This window comes from Rosa chinensis, chromosome 4 (assembly GCF_002994745.2).
Source record: "Rosa chinensis cultivar Old Blush chromosome 4, RchiOBHm-V2, whole genome shotgun sequence".
Lineage (NCBI taxonomy): Eukaryota > Viridiplantae > Streptophyta > Magnoliopsida > Rosales > Rosaceae > Rosa > Rosa chinensis.
In genome coordinates this window covers 61,239,293-61,257,667 of record NC_037091.1, presented here as the reverse complement: position 1 = coordinate 61,257,667, position 18,375 = coordinate 61,239,293, and the positions used below count along the sequence as shown (strand labels likewise).

The following is an 18,375-nucleotide window of genomic DNA, read 5'->3' as shown; positions in this document are numbered from 1 at the left end:
ACTGTCATAGGGTGATGGAAATTGGAAAGCAAAACTTTTATCAGCAAGTGGGGTTCTCATAAAGATGTTAGTTTCAAGAGCAGGCACTCGCCCTTCAAATCTTTGAGAACTAAGGAACATTAGTGTTCATCTTTAATTAAAGTTTTATAATAGAATTTGATAGTAGAATAATATATATTTTGAGACATGCCAAAACTGTAAGGAGAATATAATATTAAAAATAAGGAGGGAGAGAGAGAGAGAGAGATTAAGTTCCTGTACCTATATATATATATATATATATATATATATATATATGTCTGGGAAGAGACAGATCAGTTGCACTAAAACTGAGAGAATGAAATAAATTATTAGAATAAACAGAAAAGCATAACTAATTGTTCAAGTCCATGAACAAGAAATTGAACCATTACCTCCACCCCTTGAATCTGTGGCCTAAGGGAAACAAAAAGTTTCAATGTCTATACTGTCCTGCATTTGCATCATTACAGAAGAGTGACAGAAAGTACTGCTGTTAAGTAACAGATGATAAAACCCACCAAAAATTCGATCTTGTTGTGGCTTCTAACTTCTTCCAAGCTCAACTCTACCATGACATGTACTCAAAATTCCCATTTGCTTCTTCCTCCATAGGAGCAGGAAGGTTAAGATCAAATAGAGTAGGGATTTCAGCCTCATTTTCAGGGACTTCAAGTTCATGTTCTTCTTCTTCTTCTTCTTCCGGATGCTGGTGCTCTTGTCCAAGTACCACAGTTTTGACTTCACAGCCTCCAACAAAATGGGACCTTTTGTGACCACCTAAAGCTTGGCCCGACTTGAAAACCTTGAAGCAGAATGGGCACTCATGCCCCTTGCTTCTCTTAGACCCTGAATTTCTCTTTGCACCCAAGTCCTGGTTAATTGGGGTTTTGCCTTTGTAAGGCTTATTGTGCTCAACAAGCTGACTCTCAGGTGTTGGAATAGGAGACTCATCACTGTCTACGCTGTTTTCTCCACTTTCATACATAGACTCGGAGTAGCCATTGCTCTTTGTATGACTTGCTCTGTGACCCCCAAGAGCTCTATGAGAATGGAAGGTCTTGTTACAAGTCAAGCACTCATATTTGCTGCTCTTTCTAACATTCTTGTAGGCTTCTACACTGGAAGAGCCGCTAGTAAATGGTCTGTGAAAGCCATTCTTGGTGGATTTTCTCAAGGCATACTTTAAAGAACCCCTATCTCCTTGTTCATAAGCTTCTTCTCGTGGCAATTTCTTCACCATTTCAGACTTGCTGCTAAACGCCCTTCTTGATTTAACATCATAGGACTCATAGCGCCCAAACCCGGATCCGAATTCAGCTCTATACTTCTTAAACTCACCATTCCTCACAAACCCATCTACAGAAACATCTGATTCAACCTTCTTGGGTTCATGTATATAGTACCCAGAATCAGAATTGTCAGAAACAGTAACCTCCTCATAGTTCAACTTTTTCTCTCTTGCTCTCTTCAAGTCCATAACATCATTCACTTTAGCAGCATAACTCAGACCTCTCTTAGTACTAATTCTCATATCAATAGAAGATGACTTGCCCTCTAGAATCACCGAGTTGTTATCCGAAGACTCACCAAACGAATTCAGACCCCCTTTATAACCCGAATCACGAGACAACATCATCAAACTAATAGCCACTTCCTGCTGTTCTTGCTCAACTCCAGAACCAGATGAACAACCACCATGATGAACTTCAAAATTGTTCTCCCTCATTCTCTTCAGCACCCTTCTCTGCTTTGTTGGAGCTGAAGAGGTCTCAGTATCAGACTGACTATCCATCACCAGCTTCTGCTTCTCACTAGTCTCCGAAAACTCTTCAAGCTTTCTCTCCTTGTCCGAGTGACAAGCCATGTGACCACACAAAGCTTTCAGCGATGGAAAACCTTTCCCACATTCCTTGCACACTTTCTCCTGCTGGAATTGAAAACTCGGGACTTTGTGATCGGCAAACCTCCAAGTCTTCTTGGGATTCTCCCTGAGACGATAACCGGATTGCCCTTCCGGCCCGGAATCCAAAGACAAAAGCTTTGCAGTCCTAGTAACTCTAGCAAACTCGTCTTCTTCCATCTCCTGTTCTTTTTCCCGAGTTGGTTTCTTGTTCAAATGGGTCCTGATGTGACCACCAAGTGACTTCCCACATTGGAATCTCCTGTTGCAAAACTTGCACACGAATTTCTTGTGCTGGTTCTGATCCTCTTCCATGTTTTTCAATACTCGAAACTACCACAACACAACACAAGACAAGTAAACCAAATCAAAACCCAGCTGGCTAGCCTTACCTCGAATGTGCTACAGTTCTATGCTACATTCCATCCCATGATCTTGTTTGTTGCAGAAAGGAGAACCCAAATGGCAGAGAAAGCAGAGGAGGGACTCAGATCGAGCACGGATCACAAAGCTTGGTGCTTTTCTTTGGAGAGCAGATGAGAATCGAAGAGTTCAGAGATGTGACAGTTTTGTGAGGTACGAGATCCGACCCACAAAGAGTAGGGACCCTCTAAATTCTTCCCCGCACATCAAATGGAAGCCCTTTTCTCAATTGGAGCTGAAAAAATTTATGGGGGCATTAATTGAAAAGATCAAAAATCTGAGAAATGGGTCGGTAATGATGGCGATGAAGAGGCCTGTAAAAAACAGCTCAACCATGACTGATTCTTCTCCTTTCTGTTTCGCTCTCTCTCTCTCTCTTAGTATTTTTGTGTGTGTGTTGGAGTTGGAGGAGAATTCCATGCATGGAAGCAAAAGATTAAAAAGGGAAGAAAAGATTGGCAGCACGTGTACTGAAGCGAGAGGCCTTCGCTGGTGGAGTGGACGGTTCAGATTTGCGGGTGTGTTTTGAGGATCCCAAGGTTTAAGGACTATAATACTACTAGTCTTCTACTACTAGATTTGGCACTGTGAAAAAATGAAAAAGCCAAAGTAGGCCTTCAAAACTTTGTCTTTTGCTTGCGAACCGTTATTGATAAGGAGATTTATGGGCATAGGGACAATGGCCATGGGTGTCAACCCTTTTGTGTGCTTCTTTTATTCATTCCCATTTATCCTCTATCAACTCTATACATGACTGTTATGGCTGTATTATGCAATAGTTCATAGTGTATCCACAATTTTGATGTGTTTGTGTTGTGGTTAGGGATTTAGGAATGAGTTTGTTTGGTTTCTATTTGTTTAGCCGTTGTTTGGTTGCGAATCAAAGGCTTGGAGATAACTGGATAAAGTTACGTTTTCATTTACATATTAAGTGGGTCTAATATTCTTTCACGTGAGAAATGAATTTTCCAAAATAAAAGAAATTAAAACCGTTTCTTTGCATTTAGTTTTGTTTTTTAACAATACTAAATGAGATGGTGAAAATCTTTAACAAACTCTTTAAGCTAATCCTCATTAAGTGGTCATCATGTTCGATGAAGGAATTTGGCATCCCCAATTCCAAGAGCACCTAGGCATTATCCAAGCAATGAGAAGATATAGATGTGGTTGCCATGCCACACGGTGTGTCAAAACTTCTGATGCCCTAATAGTTGGATAGTGTAAAGATAGATGTTTTAAAGTATAATTGGAGGGTCGGACAAGTCACTATTCAAGTTGTATCTGATTCAAAACTTCTTCGAAGCAGGAGCGAGTCAGATTTCTTTTCTAACCCATAAAAAGGAAAACTTTATTAGGGTAATGAGAAGTATTTGGTTGCAGAAAGAAGCAGATATAGGTATATGCATTGTTGGCCTTTCATCAAACACCGGAAGCATATAGATGCCAACAACATAAATCTCATAGAAAGACAAATTTGCTTAGTTTTCACCAGCATACAGTTGCAGTTTGATCAACTCAACTCTCCTTATTGTACTCATGTGTTTGTAAAGTATGCATTAATCCAGATACTTATTCAAGTCGTTTCTGGAGAATTTCCTGCTTGGCATCTTGCAAAATGCATCGTCTTTTTGTCATTTCGTGAGTCTTATAAAGTAAGAAGCTGGAAATTTATCCACTCTCTGATTTTTTTTTTCGGGTGAACTAAGCTGCAAAATCCACTCTCTGATTATAAATGTATATATAACATCAGTATTATACAGAAGTACATGACCTCAATTAAGCTGCATGACTCTTCAAACCTATATTAATGACTTTGTTTGATAAATGATCTTGTAGTTGACCATGACGTTGCAGACCAATTAATTAAGACATCCACCCAGTTCTAAAAGCATTGACTTTGAAGAAAAAGAAGTCATAAACTCACAATAGAAAAGCATGATAGTACTTGTTTCCATGTTGACCTCAGAACTTGTACTCTGCCGCCACAACTATAAGTTGCCTAATTATTCTATTTTGTTCTTTTGGTTGCAGAGGTCATACCCATAACTAAAACACATCTCTCCATTGTCTTGTCATTACTCTCCGTTGATTCATATACACCGTACTTAGTTAACAAAGCTTTGCCTTTCTATGGAGAAACCGGATAAAGCTACCGGTTTTCCCTAGCTTTTGCAGTTAAGGCTTACAGTTGCTCACCGTAGGAGTAAAGTGTGCAAGGCCGAGGTGCTATTTGATTTGAAAAGGAAATATACCGAATGGAAATCACAGCATTAAAAGTTTAGAACTTACAAGTTTTTGTCGGCAAAAGTTTTCTCATGGATAAATCAAAGTATGATGTTTTGCGAATGGATTCTTTGCGAAAGTGTTTCTATGGTTAAGTCAACACCCAAAAGTACTACATGACAAGAGTGTTCCTATTTGTAAACATAGAAAAGGAAGACTTTGTCATGTGAATATTATCAAGCGTGTTTTTGGTCATTATAAGACAGAGCAAAACACATTTGCTTGATGGCCTTGGTTTGTAAGCAAAACCGAATAAGCTGCCTTTCTCTAGCCAATACATTTACGGAAGCTGTAGACTATTCCAATGTATCAAAGCAAATCTTCTCTGCTTGACGGCTTGACCCTTCTACCATTTGACAATGTATCAAAGGTCATATCCCTTCTACAGTCTTCCTTTTCTATTCGTCCTATAGATTGTATTAAACGCGTTTTCATAATTACAAGACGAAGCAAATCATGGGATATACTGTTGTCAATCGTATTAGTTTGTCCCAACTCCCAACCATAAAGCCAATGCACAGCTGATATAAACATCAAATCAAAACTAGCTAGTAGATAAACCAAATGCATTCATTTGATTAGAAAGAACCTTTTCAAACTGTTTTTAACATAACAAAACAAAGAGCAAAAGCATCACAGTTTAACTGCTTCAACCAACCGGAAGGTTGAAGAGGCTCAACTAGGAATGGTGATCTTTCGACGTCATATCACCTTTAATTTCTTATGATAAATCTTTCACTCTCTGGCATTTTGAAATAGACAAAGGAAACTACTGAAAAAGATATGTATAACGCACCTTGAAATGCTGTTTATGTGTCTGCATTTTTACCAGAAAAAGAAGAGTCAAGTATAATGGTTTGTTATAAGGTAGTTGTAGAATAAAAAGGGTTGAAGACTAAATCGAATAGAAAACAAGGGTGACCAACTACCAAGGCTGCCCTACAAAGAGACATGAAATGCATAAATATACAAATGACAGGAGAATCTTCATTCCATTGAGAGAACTTGACATACAAATGAACATTACATTCCATGGAATTTCTGTACAGAAGGAGCACCGGATTTCAAAATCACCTGTGCTTTCAGGAGAACCAAAAAAAAAAAAAAAGAATAATATTGCTAGGCAAAGAACATTACTGCCAACCTCAAAACTTAGCCGTAGCCCTCACAAATTCAGAAGGCTACACTGAATTTAACATACTATAGCAGTTAAAAGAATTCCTTCCTAGACCCAGTGGCCAACTGTCCCATCACTACCCACTAGCTGGTGCCTTTTGGTCATCCCTCATCTTGTAATCCCCCATGCCTTGATCAAATATGTCCTCAATCATACTCCATGTAGGTAGAAGATCAATACCTTTCATGGGATCCATTGGGAACCTAGCATCCCAAACTTTAGCGTCACAAGGCTCCAATAGATATCCATGACCAACTACATCACTTGATGCATCGTCTTGGCTACGCAAGCTTTGGCTATGCTCGTCCTTGAATCCAGTGCCTTGTAAAGCACCACCAGCAGGTTCAGCATCAATTCGACCACAAGAGTCATGCATATAGGGCTGAAACTCGAAAGATACGCATGAGTCATCTTGATAACCAAATTCCTCCTCAGAACACCCTGGAATCTTCTCCCCATTCTGAGCTATAGTATCATATTTTCCTTCATCAACCAATTTCAGCCTGTATGATTCTCCTATATGATCCATCCCACCATCTTCTCCATATCCCACATAATCATCACCATCACTGTCATCATCATCGCTATCATCTTCTTCAGAGTACTCTCTATGGCCCACCGCTTGACCATCCTCAACAGAGTCAATAACAGAGTCTTCATCATCTTCTGCAACTATACCACCATTGGCACTTCCATAGCTTCCATGCCACTCATCATCATCACTGTCTATTTCTAAAGTATTAGATCTGTTCTGAGCAGCCCGCCTACGAAGCATGAACACATTAAAATAATAGCTGACCAGTTCCCTTTTACTTCGAGAAGGGAACACTGCAGACAAATGCTTCCAAAATTTTCTACCCAATGATGCAGGATTGGAGTAAACAACATCGTGAAAAGCCTGCTCTTCTTCATCACTCCATCTTCGTGCTACTACCTCTCCCATGTCACATAAACCCAACTTCACAAACTTTTCATTTCCAAGATTTCTTTTAAGGTCTTCCCGTGCTTCCATGACATGCTGCTGCACACACCTGAAGGTCCCGGCATCTAGGCATTTACAATTTGTTCGGCCCTGCCCAACCTTATCGCACTCTGGAGGTGATAGGTTCACATCAGGCATTGGAATAACAGCAGTTCCCAAAAGCCTTTCCTCAGAGTCATAATCAGTTATCAAATGCAAGGAAAAGCGGCTGAGATTACCCCCATCTTCCTCATCCAACTTTTTAGAGTGTCCACTCCATGATGGAATACTGGCTTGATGATTTGGCCCAACAGGAACTTGTTTTCTTGGAGAGCGATCCAACAAAGAAGAGTAATCATCCTTAAAAGGAACAAACGCTCTCCTTGGGCAGTCATATTCAAAATACTCTGCAGGAGGTGAAGAAGCATCTTGTCCACCAGAACCAATGTCTTCTTCACCACAACTGCTGGTGACCAATGCAGAGGCAGCATTAATCACACAACCTTTATTGACAGCTGTTGAATCTTTACCAACATTATACTTTTCTAGTACCTCAAACCACTGAGTTTTACAAAGGGCATCCCCTTCCTCACCTATTTGCAAAATAAGATCAGACCTCAATATGAATTGCTCAAAACATCTATGTTCACTCGTTAAAAATACAGACTACATTAGCTGTAGGAAGCAAGACATGAAATGATTTAACACCACAATGTCCTGTACCTGAAACATACGGTTTTTCGGGTGCACTATAACAAGAAACAACATCAGAAAATGGAGAGCGTTTATCACTGGAATCAAGCTGCCTTGAATGCTTATAAGGAAGCTCCTGGAAGTCCACATCATCAAAGGGCCTTTTAAATCCCATATCAACCTGAAAGAGAAAAAGAACAATTATAAATTTGAGAATTCCAAAAATGCATGTCCACACCTACAGCATTACAACTCATGCCATTAGCCAAATGTAATACTTATGGAATAACAGATATTCTCAAGTGTAACTACTCATGCGTCCTGCTAGTCTACAACAGTCGGAACACATTGACCAAACAGCAACCATAGTTTCATTTAAACAACGGCTACATAGTACACTGTATCTCAGTACTTGCAACGAATTATCAAAATACACTAACATTATCAACATTCAAGCTCAACCAGTATACCCCATTATTTCAAAAAAAAAAAAAAAAACACAATAATAATGTGCTAGGTGAAATAAACATAATAAAAACTAAAACAAGATTTTACCTCCACAAATAAGGCGGGAAGATCAAACTGAAACGGCAGAGAGCCCAATTGATATGATTGACCACCGAATAATATACGAAAATAGATTAATCGATCTCAGGAATCTTATCCCCAATCTAATTTGACCAAATTAAAAAGCTTGAATTTTTGTTCAGAAACCCTAACCCTAGGTTCGCAATTCGCCAAAAAAAACCTTGGAATTATTCACAGAGAGTATATGGAAAAGATACACAGCAGCGAAAGGAACAAAACCCCTATACGAATTTACACAAAAGACCAAAGCCTAAAGATAAGAAATTTTGGAAACCCTAGAATTCGAAGGGGGTCAAAAATCTACAAAATTCGAAAGGGGAAAGAAAGATCTCGAAAATCAGATTCGAGAAACGTAAGATCTTGGAAGATTAGAGGGCGAAAGGGGCCGATTCGGAATAAAAACCCTAGAAATTACGAGCTCAACGGGTTGGGTTGAATTCGGGATTAATCGATAGAAAAATTTGGGGCTTGAGCAGATCGGTATCCGATCTAGAGATTACGATAAGAAATTAGAAGAAATCTCAAGAAATTTGATGTAGATCTGAGCGTGTATCGAAGGCGGTAGGTAGAAGATGAAAGATAACGAGGGGGTAGGGTTCGTGCTTTTGTTGGAAAACGAGGTGGGCCGGACGTGGAGAAACCGGGTTAAATTTGCTGGACCCTATATAGAGCCCTGCCTAATGGTCCGTGTCCGACTCTGGTGGGGAGAATTTACTAAAATACCCCCGACTCCTCAATGTGAAATGGAAAAGAAAGCTTTATTCCAAACCAGCTGGGTCCGAATTACATAAAACGCCAGCTAGCATTGATTTATTTGGTAAAAACGAGTACTTTGAAGCATCGATCGATTTCAGTCACATGAGTTTTGTCTACTTTTTTCTCTAGAGTTCGTAACTCTCGAGATTTTTTTGAGAGAAATGGAATCAGGTTCCAATATATTACGACGTCACTGGGTCAAGCTAGAAGGTTCGAAAAAACCACTTATTGTATAAGTACAAGTACAAGCACAAGTACAAGCACAATACATACTGCGCAAAGTAGCCAAAGATCTCCTACCCAAACTGCCGAAAGCAGCCAAATTATTACTAACCAAATAGATCGAAAAACCTAAAGGAACTGCAGAAAAGAAAAGAAAAGCAAAACAAAAATAAAATTTCCTTAACCCTACCCTATCTGAAAATGGAGCCACTGTCTTGAAGCATCTTGACGCCTAAGACCTCAAATGGTGTACGTCGCGACAGATCAACACAGCCACACGGTGCCATCTAGAAGACAGAAATAGGACTAGAGAAGAAACTAAAACATGCGAAAAAAGAAAAAAAAAACAAACCTACACAACCCAAAACAAAGCAACTATAATGAAGCATTAATGCATAAGACCCAATGGTGTACGTCTCCGCAAGCATCATAACCAAAGCTTCATCGAGTCAATGTAGGTCTGTACCCCTAGCCCTCTTGAGGTAGGACGTTCAGCTCCTCCGAAGACGGCCCCCAACCTTCACCACTAAAGTGGATACAGACTTGGGCTTATTCCGACTACCGCGTGGTCGGCCCTTCTTCTTTGGAACTTTCCCATCAGTGATTGGGACATCAGCTAAGCCTTCAGAAAACTTTAGGCGCTTCCCATCCTCAAGCCAGTCCTCCTCCCGAAGCCTCCTCACACCCAAAACCCTATACGGGTGTCCAAGGAAACCATCAACAATAGGCCCAGAACCTTCAAGTCCAAGTCCACCTAGCCCAATACCTAGCCCAACACCTAATTTGAAATTAGGGGTTCTCGCCGAAAAACTCGGAGCTGCCATTTGAGGGCTCAGCTCCTTCCCCTCCTCATCCTGCCCTGTCTCCATCACCTGCAAGGCTCCAGAGCCCAGTGCCTGTACCAGATTCGCTGACCCGGTCTGCAGCACCTCCACCACATCAAGAGACGACGACGGTTCCATGGTACCATTGGACGGTAACATCTCCTTCTGTAAATCTTTCGACGGCAGAACCAGGTCCTCCACCGCCACTTCGTTCACCAACTTCCAGTCACAATCCCCTCCATCATGGGTGAAGAAACCACACCCCTTGCAGATCCCTCGACACTTTTCATAGCAGAACTCCAGCTCTACCGAAACTGCCGGCGAGAAACAGATCGTCCTCCAAGCCCAGACTCGTTGGTGCACATCATGGACCAATCAGATCCTCTGAGTAGCCTCCTTCCTTTGCAACGCCACATGATCAGCCTTCACAAAAGTGCCCAACATGTTGCCAAGCCGGGTGAGAGTCTGCACAGTGCGCATAGCCACTCTCAGGCCCGTCACTGCCACCCACACCTCCAGAAAGTGCAAAGGAGCCTCCGCCAGAGCCTCTACACCGTCATAATCAGCCAACAATAGCATCAAATTGCTATAATACCATAGGCCGCCATGAAGAACACGATTCTTCACTTCCTGCTCCTTGAATTGGAACACGAAGATCCCTCCCTCCTCTTCATGGATCAGAACCCTCTCCTTCGGCCTCCACACTCCGGACATCGCCGCCATGAATGATGGGATAACCACCGGTTTCTTAGTCAGTGGACGCCCACATAAGTAGAAAAACGGATCGGAGATCACATTCCCACCCCCCACCAGGTTCACTACAGCCTCCTCCGACAAGGCGAGAAACGCCGCCGCACCCTCTGCCGCCATTGCTGCTCCAAACTCAATCAGTCTTTCGGCTAGGGAGAAAACCCTAGCAGAGCAAAAGTTGACAATTAAGGGATTATGTTCGTAACTCTCGAGATTGTTTTCAAGGTACCAAGTGGAAATTTATACGATACTCAAAATAAAAAATGTACGTCTAAGAAAAATATTTTGAGTTCAAGTTGACAAATAAAGCTCCTTAGTCATGCGATAATAGGCTCTCTCTTTTCTTAAAAAGTATGTCTATGAACAACACCTTGCGATATTTTTCAAGCACAAATACATACCGACACCAACTACTTAACATACAAAAACTGTAAATTTATAAAGAAGCCATAATTGTGATTCTATATTAAAAAAACAAAATGAAAACTTACATATATTTGAAAACCAAAAGGAAGAGCTCATTTTCTGTTTTAACCCATAGTAGCTTTCATTTTTTTCCCAAATTTTATCAAATATTGAAGTTGTTCTCAAACATATATTTCTGCAGTAGGCCAACATTATTATCACTTCTTCATGTCAATCCCAGAAGGACATTGGACATCGTAAACATAATCAGGAGAAATGATAGATTTAATAAAATTGTAATTTCTTGGTTTATTACATTAAACTATGAGAATAACAAATTTCAGATATTCCAATGAGCTAAAGACAAACCTGACCCGCTATTGTCTTATGGATCCTACTACATGTAGAAGAAGACGCAGCATATCGCTTAAGTGTAGGAGTATGGGAATAACAAATAAAACACAATACAGTAAACAACAAATGCATACACTCCCAGTACCAGACTTCAATTATGACTCAACCCTCCATGGATCTTCAGATTATGTGCTTCTCAAGTATTTAGGCAATAGCAGGCATGTCCTTGAGCCAGTCGTCGAGGGGCTTTCCAATGGAATAAACAATAAATCCAATTTGCCTCAGCTTCTCTGCATCAACAACATTTCTTCCATCGAAGACAAAAGCAGGCTTCTGCATCTGATCATAGATCTTCTTGTAGTCAAGGCTTTTGAATTCATCCCACTCGGTCAGGATGCAAATGCCATGAGCATCCTTTGTTGCCGCATAAGCATCCCAGACTACACTAACTTGCTTCACAGCAGTGGGGCTCAAGGGTTGAAGATGAATAGGATGGTCCCAATCAAACTTCTTCATTGCAAGATCCCTCTGGATCTGCTCCTCGTTAACCTGAGGGTCGTATATGCTCAACCTGGCCTTGTCACCCAACAGCCCTTTACACACATCAATGGCTGGGGTCTCCCTGGTGTCACCAGTGTCCTTCTTGAAGGCAAATCCCAGAATTGCAATCTTCTTACCCGAGACCGTGTTGAACATTGAGGAAACCACTCGGTTGACAAACCGGGACTTCTGGTAGTCATTAATCTTAATGACCTGTTTCCAGTAGTTTGCGACCTCAGGAAGGCCATTGCACTCACAGATATATACCAAGTTCAAGATATCCTTCTGGAAGCAAGATCCACCAAAACCAACGCTGGCATTTAAGAACTTAGGCCCTATTCTTGTGTCCTTGCCAACAGCATGTGACACTTGAGTGACATCTGCACCAGTTGCTTCACAGAGAGCTGACATGGCATTGACAGAAGATATCCTCTGTGCCAAGAAGGCATTGGCAGCAAGCTTTGAAAGCTCAGCAGACCACAGATTAGAGCAAATAATTTGTTCTTCAGGAACCCAGCGGGCATAAACCTTCTTGAGTTCTTGGATTGCCTTCTCACCTGCTGGGGTTTCCCTACCTCCAATGAGGACTCTGTCAGGATTGAAAAGGTCTTGGATTGCAGTTCCCTCAGCAAGGAATTCGGGGTTGGAAAGAATTTGGAAGTTGATGCCTTTGCTGTTGTGAGTCAGAATCTTTTCAATAGCCTCAGCAGTTTTCACAGGCACAGTTGATTTCTCAACAACAATTTTGTCAGACTTTGATACATCTGCAATCATACGAGCAGCACTCTCCCAGTAGGTAAGATCAGCTGCTTTTCCAGCACCAAGACCCTGGGTCTTGGTAGGTGTGTTGACTGAAACAAAGACAATGTCTGCCTCCATAACATGTTTCTCGACATCAGTGCTGAAGAATAGGTTCTTTCCTCTGCGCTGTTTCACCACATCATCAAGGCCAGGCTCATATATGGGGAGAGTATCACTGTTCCAGGCACTGATCCGTGGCACAGAAATGTCAACAACGGCTACTTCAATATCTGGGCACTTAAGGGCAATCACAGCCATAGTAGGCCCACCAACATATCCAGCTCCTATGCAACAGATCTTCACCATCTTGCTTTCTTGTTCAAAATCTGAAAGAATAGTAGGTAAAAAAGTGGGATAACTTCACTATTTTCAAGCAGTGAAATAGTAATCGTTGCATTATGAAAGATTTAAAAGACAAAATGCTTCAGACCAAAATATGATGATACTTACAACAAGCCACTATTTTTTTTATTAATTGTTATCATGCATCCACAGAATGTGCAAGACAGCAATCAAACGAAATTAAGCCAAGACAAAATTAATTGACAAGCAAACGAATAATATGATCTCGAACGAGCTTTTTGGTGATCAAAGCATCAAACATTCCAATGAGAAGTAGCATTACATCTTAAAAAACATATCTAGTTCAGGCGGTGCAAAACTACAAAAACAAGCTTGATCAAGTAAAACAAGGAGCTCAACTAAACCTAACAAATGAATCAAGGTGTCATAAGCTTAAAACTATCTTCATTTAGCTGATTCTCATTTCGACATGTAAGTTGCAACTTAAACAGAGCACTGCATCAAATTGTGGGAAAGAAAATCTAAGATCTACGAGTTGACTAGAGAAAAAGCGCAAAGAAATTTGCAGATCCAAGTTGAAGCAGAACAAAAATTCTCAAACAGCACAAAAATTTTCCAAAATTGAGCTAATCTACCCGTTTTCGGCAACATAAAAAAAAAAAAAACAAATCTCACCATGAGAATTCAGAATCCCAGTAACGAGTTAAGGTCAATCAGATCTACAACAGACACTGAGAGACTACAAAGATCTGAACTTTCCAACCCCATCACAATTCACCGACGATAATCAAGTAAGCATTTTGCGAAAGCAAACCAGAATTACACACAAACCCAACTCCCACCAATGATGAAAATCCATCATCAAACACCCAAAACCCAGAAACAATAGGAAACTACAAAGCTGAGCGGAGCAGCCCAAACGAAGATTGAAGACATTGAATCTCAATGAGGAAGAGAAGACCTTACCTCGTCAATGAAGAAATGCGAAGGTTGTAGTGGGACAAAGTGAGAGATCTGATGAAGAAGAAGAAGAAGAAGAAGAAGAAGAAAAGAGAAGAGCTTTATTCTTCTTCTTCTTCTTGTTGTGTTGTTGAGAACTGAGAATGAAGGAGATCTAAGACAAGGCCCCCTATATATACGCCTCGTTGCAATGAGCATTTTCCCAGATCCTCGTCACCGTCATCACCGTCACTTTTCCAAATATCACGCGGTAACACATATATATTATATGGTATATTATGATGTCTAATCAATTCTTTTACCTTGGAGTAATTGTTTTTAATGATATAGAAGCAAGAAAATTAGAATTAAGAGAGAATTTCACAAATAGTCACTCAATTATGACTCATTCGACATTTTGGTCACTGAAGTTTCAAATATATCACTTTGGTCACTCAACTATTACACTGTCAATCACTTAAGTCACTCAAAGAGTATTTTTTATAATTTTTTTAATGAAAAAAATTAACAAAGTGAATTAAGTGATTGATAGTGTAATAGTTGAGTGACCAAAGTGATATATTTGAAACTTCAATTACCAAAGTATAGAATGAGTCATAGTTGAATGACCATTTGTAAAATTTTCTCTATAATTAATATAGAATCTTCCGCTCCAGGGTTACGTTTATTAACATAGCATGAGAATAAGAAAAATGATTCCAAAATAATACTTCTTATACATTTGTTAAAATAAAGTGTGTCGAAATGCAAGTGAAGTCACGTTGAAAAGTTATTAAATGTAGCTAAATTCTTCTATTTATCTAAGGATTTGATTACATGATGAGGGTAGGTATTTGAACTTGTGTGCACTTCTATATAGAGATAGATTAACTCCATGTATTGATAGTCTAAATTGGTATGATCTTGACATAATATATGACTATATGAAACTAGTCTACATGTATAGAGAGTTTATCTTTCATTAATGTAAAATTTTCCCTATGAAGTTAAATAACCAAACTCAGCATCAAACATACATTTTTCATGTTCAAACACTTAATTGAGTGCGATTCAGCAGTAAATCGAATGAAGCTCCAACCACCTATTAATAAAGTTTGAAGTATCATGCAAGTTACCGATGCAAAACATAAATTTGGGGGTGCCGAGCTCGAAAAGGACTACTAACCTTATAAAAAAAAGGCACAGGCCCTAAATTAATGTATACAACTTATGATGAAAGCAGAAAGTGAACCTTTACATCATTAGAAAAAACATGGAGAAAATGTGAAGAAAACAAGGGAGAAAGTGAAGCTTCAAAATCATTGGAACTTTTTGTGGCCCCAGAAGAAGAACAAAAAGATCGAGTAAGGTGGAAGGTATATAATGGAAGCATATGGAAGATCGATCATAGAGCAAAATTGGCAGGTAGAGATCTGAATAGAAGTATCGAAAATAACTATAATGGGTTTGTTGGAGCCTGGAGGAGGGCATGCATTGTTTAATGGAAAACGTGTAAGACACTTGTAGTTAATTAGCTGTTAATTAAGGGAGAGTGCCCTAGACGAGGAGGACAAAAGAAGGTCCACTCCTCCATATGATCATGGAGGCCAACAGTCTGTCACATTCTCTGTCTGTGTTTTTTATTTTGGTTAGCTAGCTTGTCGAATTAATTATGGAGTACTAATTTCGTAAACTAATCATGTTATGATTGCCCAGAAAGAATAAATTAAGCATGCATGTTAGTCATTCAATCACGAACTAAGGGTGCGTTTGTTAAACTTGAATCGGTGAAATTGAAAAAAAAGACGGAAAGAGAAGTGGGAGAAAGATGCAATACTAGAGTGAACATGAATCGTTTCTATTAAAATGTTCACTAGCATTCGAAATTAGAGTAGGAATACACTAGTATTTTATTATTATTAAAAGATGTGAAGATGTTTTTGATAGATTAGTTTGTGTTTTCTTTTACTTGGTCTTCACACAAACTCGATTGTTCTTGGTGTTGATAAATACAGGCCGGATTGAATGTTCACACCCATGACTCATGTTTGTGGTCAGCAAATGATCCCAAAATTTAACTTTTTCTGAACAAAATTTTAACTAGCTAGTCCAGAGAGCAAGCGTCCACACCTTTGGTAAGCTTAATATTTTTCATGATAGAGATCTTAAAAAAAGAGATTTGAGTGGTATAATGTGATGTTGTAGCTAGTAATGGTGGATGGCAACGTTGATATATGGTCAATGGCCTTAAGCTAAGATTAATTACTCATGTCAATAGTATTCAATGGGGGGTGACAAGTCATTACTGTTGTTTGCATTTCGTTATCTCGAGAGTCTTCTGCTCCATGCCTTGCTTTATTCATGGAATTGCCAGTTGGCGTATATATTGGAGGTTGGTTTGGAAATTGGAAAGGTAACTATCAAAGTCCTGGCATCGATGTGACAAATGGTTCTTATTGGTCGACACCAAGTAATAAACTTTGTCATTGTATCCATATCTGCGCCACTAATGCAGGTTTTAAGACCGGTACGGTTGGGTTGAGTTAAGCTGACTTGGGTAGTTGCGTTAAGTGGTCATGGTCCCCGAAAGATTTACAATATCGAAAATTATCGATATATCAAATATAGACAATTTTATATAATAATAGCCTTTTATTGACTACATATATATATATATATATATATAATCGTAAATTAGCTCGAATTAATGTATGATCGAATTGAGTTTAATTAATTTGGTTAATGTATCGATGAGTTAATGTACCGTAGACGAACTCAATTTAATATATTTCAACATTTTTCAAGCAAGAACATCATGCAGATATCGACTCTAATAGTTTTCCAATGTTTTTAACAAGCACGTACATTAATAATTAATAAGCACACTAAGGATGTTTCATTCCAAATAATCCCAATTAGACGATCTCACATTAATTGCTCACATGATCATGTTATCGATATATCATTATATCTAACTCGCCCCGATCAAACCATGCATCCATGCTTTCTCGTCGATCATAAACAACTCAAATCCCATCTCACCATATTAGCCGAATCAGAAGACGAAACCAAGCTGCTGCCGCTGCCGACATGACTAATGTGATTCGTCTATTAAAGATCTTCTCACTGTTTCTGTTATCACTCCCCGTCGCCACCGTAGCACTGCGGAAGCGGTCATGCTTCGGTTTGCCGGAGTTCACGATCACCATCAAAAAGAGTTCCACGAAGACGACTTTAAGCAAAGATACCGTACTCCAACGAATTGAACTGAGGTTCGCGTGTGACCCCAAAACAGATGACACCATATCATTAATTTGCCAATGCAAATTGTTATGAACGGATAAACAAGAATATGGATTCTTACACCAAGCACAACACAAGTTGGAATGAATGACTTATCTTATTGTAAAACAATTTTGGCTATTAACCGCCTTTACAAAATAGAATGAGAAAATCTTGCAACCCACGTAAGCAACAAAGTACATGGTAAACTAAACCATGAAACGTTCAAACACTAACAGCACTGCCCTCGATAATAGGTAGCTTATTAACAGAAAACTAAAACCCTAAGTTAAAGGACCCTCAATCATATCATTCCCTCCCTTAAACTAACTGCACATGCACGTTAGTTTATTCTGGTAGCTCACATACTCCCAAGAGACCACGCAGCTTTTGAAACACTTCAAATTTTTTTTTTTTTGGGAAATGGGGATCAATTAAGCTGCCCCAAAACTAACCCAAAAGGTTGAAATTAGTACCTACTAAAAAGTTTGATGGACAGGCCCAAACAGACAATAACGAAAGGAAACTTAATTTCCCACTGGGCTCAACAAGAGCCAGTATTAGGAAATTAACCCTTGTAAAACAACTGAAACAAAGGCCCAAAGAATAAGCCCAATCCAATATAGAAAACCTAGCTACTGCAGACCACCTCGCGCCGTCGACCACGAAGAGCCGCCGATATGTCGCCGGAAGCAGAACACCAAGTAGTTTTGTGCTGTATATCCGATGCCAATCATAGCCCATAATACAAATCATATGAATATCAACAACCCAAGGGATATAATCCCTCAAAACAACACCATACTCTCCACCATAGAGACCCATACCAAGAAAGCGTTGTGGTTGCCGAAGGAGGACTGAGAACCAGAGCCGAGAACCAAAACCATGGAGAATGGGGAGTGATGAACCCATGCGTGAGCACCCATACTCACCTTGGTAAGTGCCTTGCACTTTATCATCGCAGCCACCATAACTTTCATGGAGTTTGGGAGTGAAAACGGAAGAACTGTTTTGGGGTTGGGTAAACATTGATCTGGAAAGATGTGGGATTGATTGACAGAGAGAAAGAAAGAAAATGATAGATGAGGAACAAGGTCCTCCCGATCTGGACAAAGCTAGAGAAGAACTGGACATAGCCAGATATAACCACAAA

At 39.7% G+C, this 18,375-nt stretch overlaps 3 protein-coding genes across 3 annotated transcripts; all 3 read right to left on the bottom strand.

The window, feature by feature from the left end:
• Window positions 1–324: 324 nt before the first annotated feature.
• Window positions 325–2,757, bottom strand: LOC112199893 (zinc finger protein 91). The gene has a single exon (XM_024340873.2). The coding sequence runs from the start codon at window positions 2,234–2,236 to the stop codon at window positions 587–589; it is 1,650 nt and encodes a 549-aa protein (XP_024196641.1). The 5' UTR covers window positions 2,237–2,757; the 3' UTR covers window positions 325–586.
• A 2,827-nt stretch (window positions 2,758–5,584) lies between these two features.
• LOC112197392 lies at window positions 5,585–8,696 on the bottom strand. The gene is made up of 3 exons (XM_024338039.2): window positions 8,014–8,696; window positions 7,489–7,639; window positions 5,585–7,358 (listed from the first exon to the last, which is right to left on the bottom strand). The coding sequence occupies exons 2-3, from the start codon at window positions 7,631–7,633 to the stop codon at window positions 5,881–5,883; spliced, it is 1,623 nt and encodes a 540-aa protein (XP_024193807.1). The 5' UTR covers window positions 7,634–7,639; window positions 8,014–8,696; the 3' UTR covers window positions 5,585–5,880.
• A 2,565-nt stretch (window positions 8,697–11,261) lies between these two features.
• Window positions 11,262–14,130, bottom strand: LOC112197159 (UDP-glucose 6-dehydrogenase 2). The gene is made up of 2 exons (XM_024337738.2): window positions 13,968–14,130; window positions 11,262–13,024 (listed from the first exon to the last, which is right to left on the bottom strand). Exon 2 carries the CDS (start codon window positions 13,002–13,004, stop codon window positions 11,562–11,564), a length of 1,443 nt encoding a protein of 480 aa, XP_024193506.1. The 5' UTR covers window positions 13,005–13,024; window positions 13,968–14,130; the 3' UTR covers window positions 11,262–11,561.
• Between the last annotated feature and the right edge of the window lie 4,245 nt (window positions 14,131–18,375).

What these genes read in the sequence shown, in the direction of transcription:
- LOC112197392 (XM_024338039.2), bottom strand. Translation starts at nt 7,633, where the DNA reads ATGGGATTTAAAAGGCCCTTTGATGATGTGGACTTCCAGGAGCTTCCT. An exon ending in CGAAAAACCGTATGTTTCAG is followed by an intron (nt 7,359 to 7,488) that starts GTACAGGACATT and finishes TTTTGCAAATAG; the next exon opens with GTGAGGAAGGGGATGCCCTT.
- LOC112199893 (XM_024340873.2), bottom strand. Translation starts at nt 2,236, where the DNA reads ATGGAAGAGGATCAGAACCAGCACAAGAAATTCGTGTGCAAGTTTTGC.
- LOC112197159 (XM_024337738.2), bottom strand. Translation starts at nt 13,004, where the DNA reads ATGGTGAAGATCTGTTGCATAGGAGCTGGATATGTTGGTGGGCCTACT.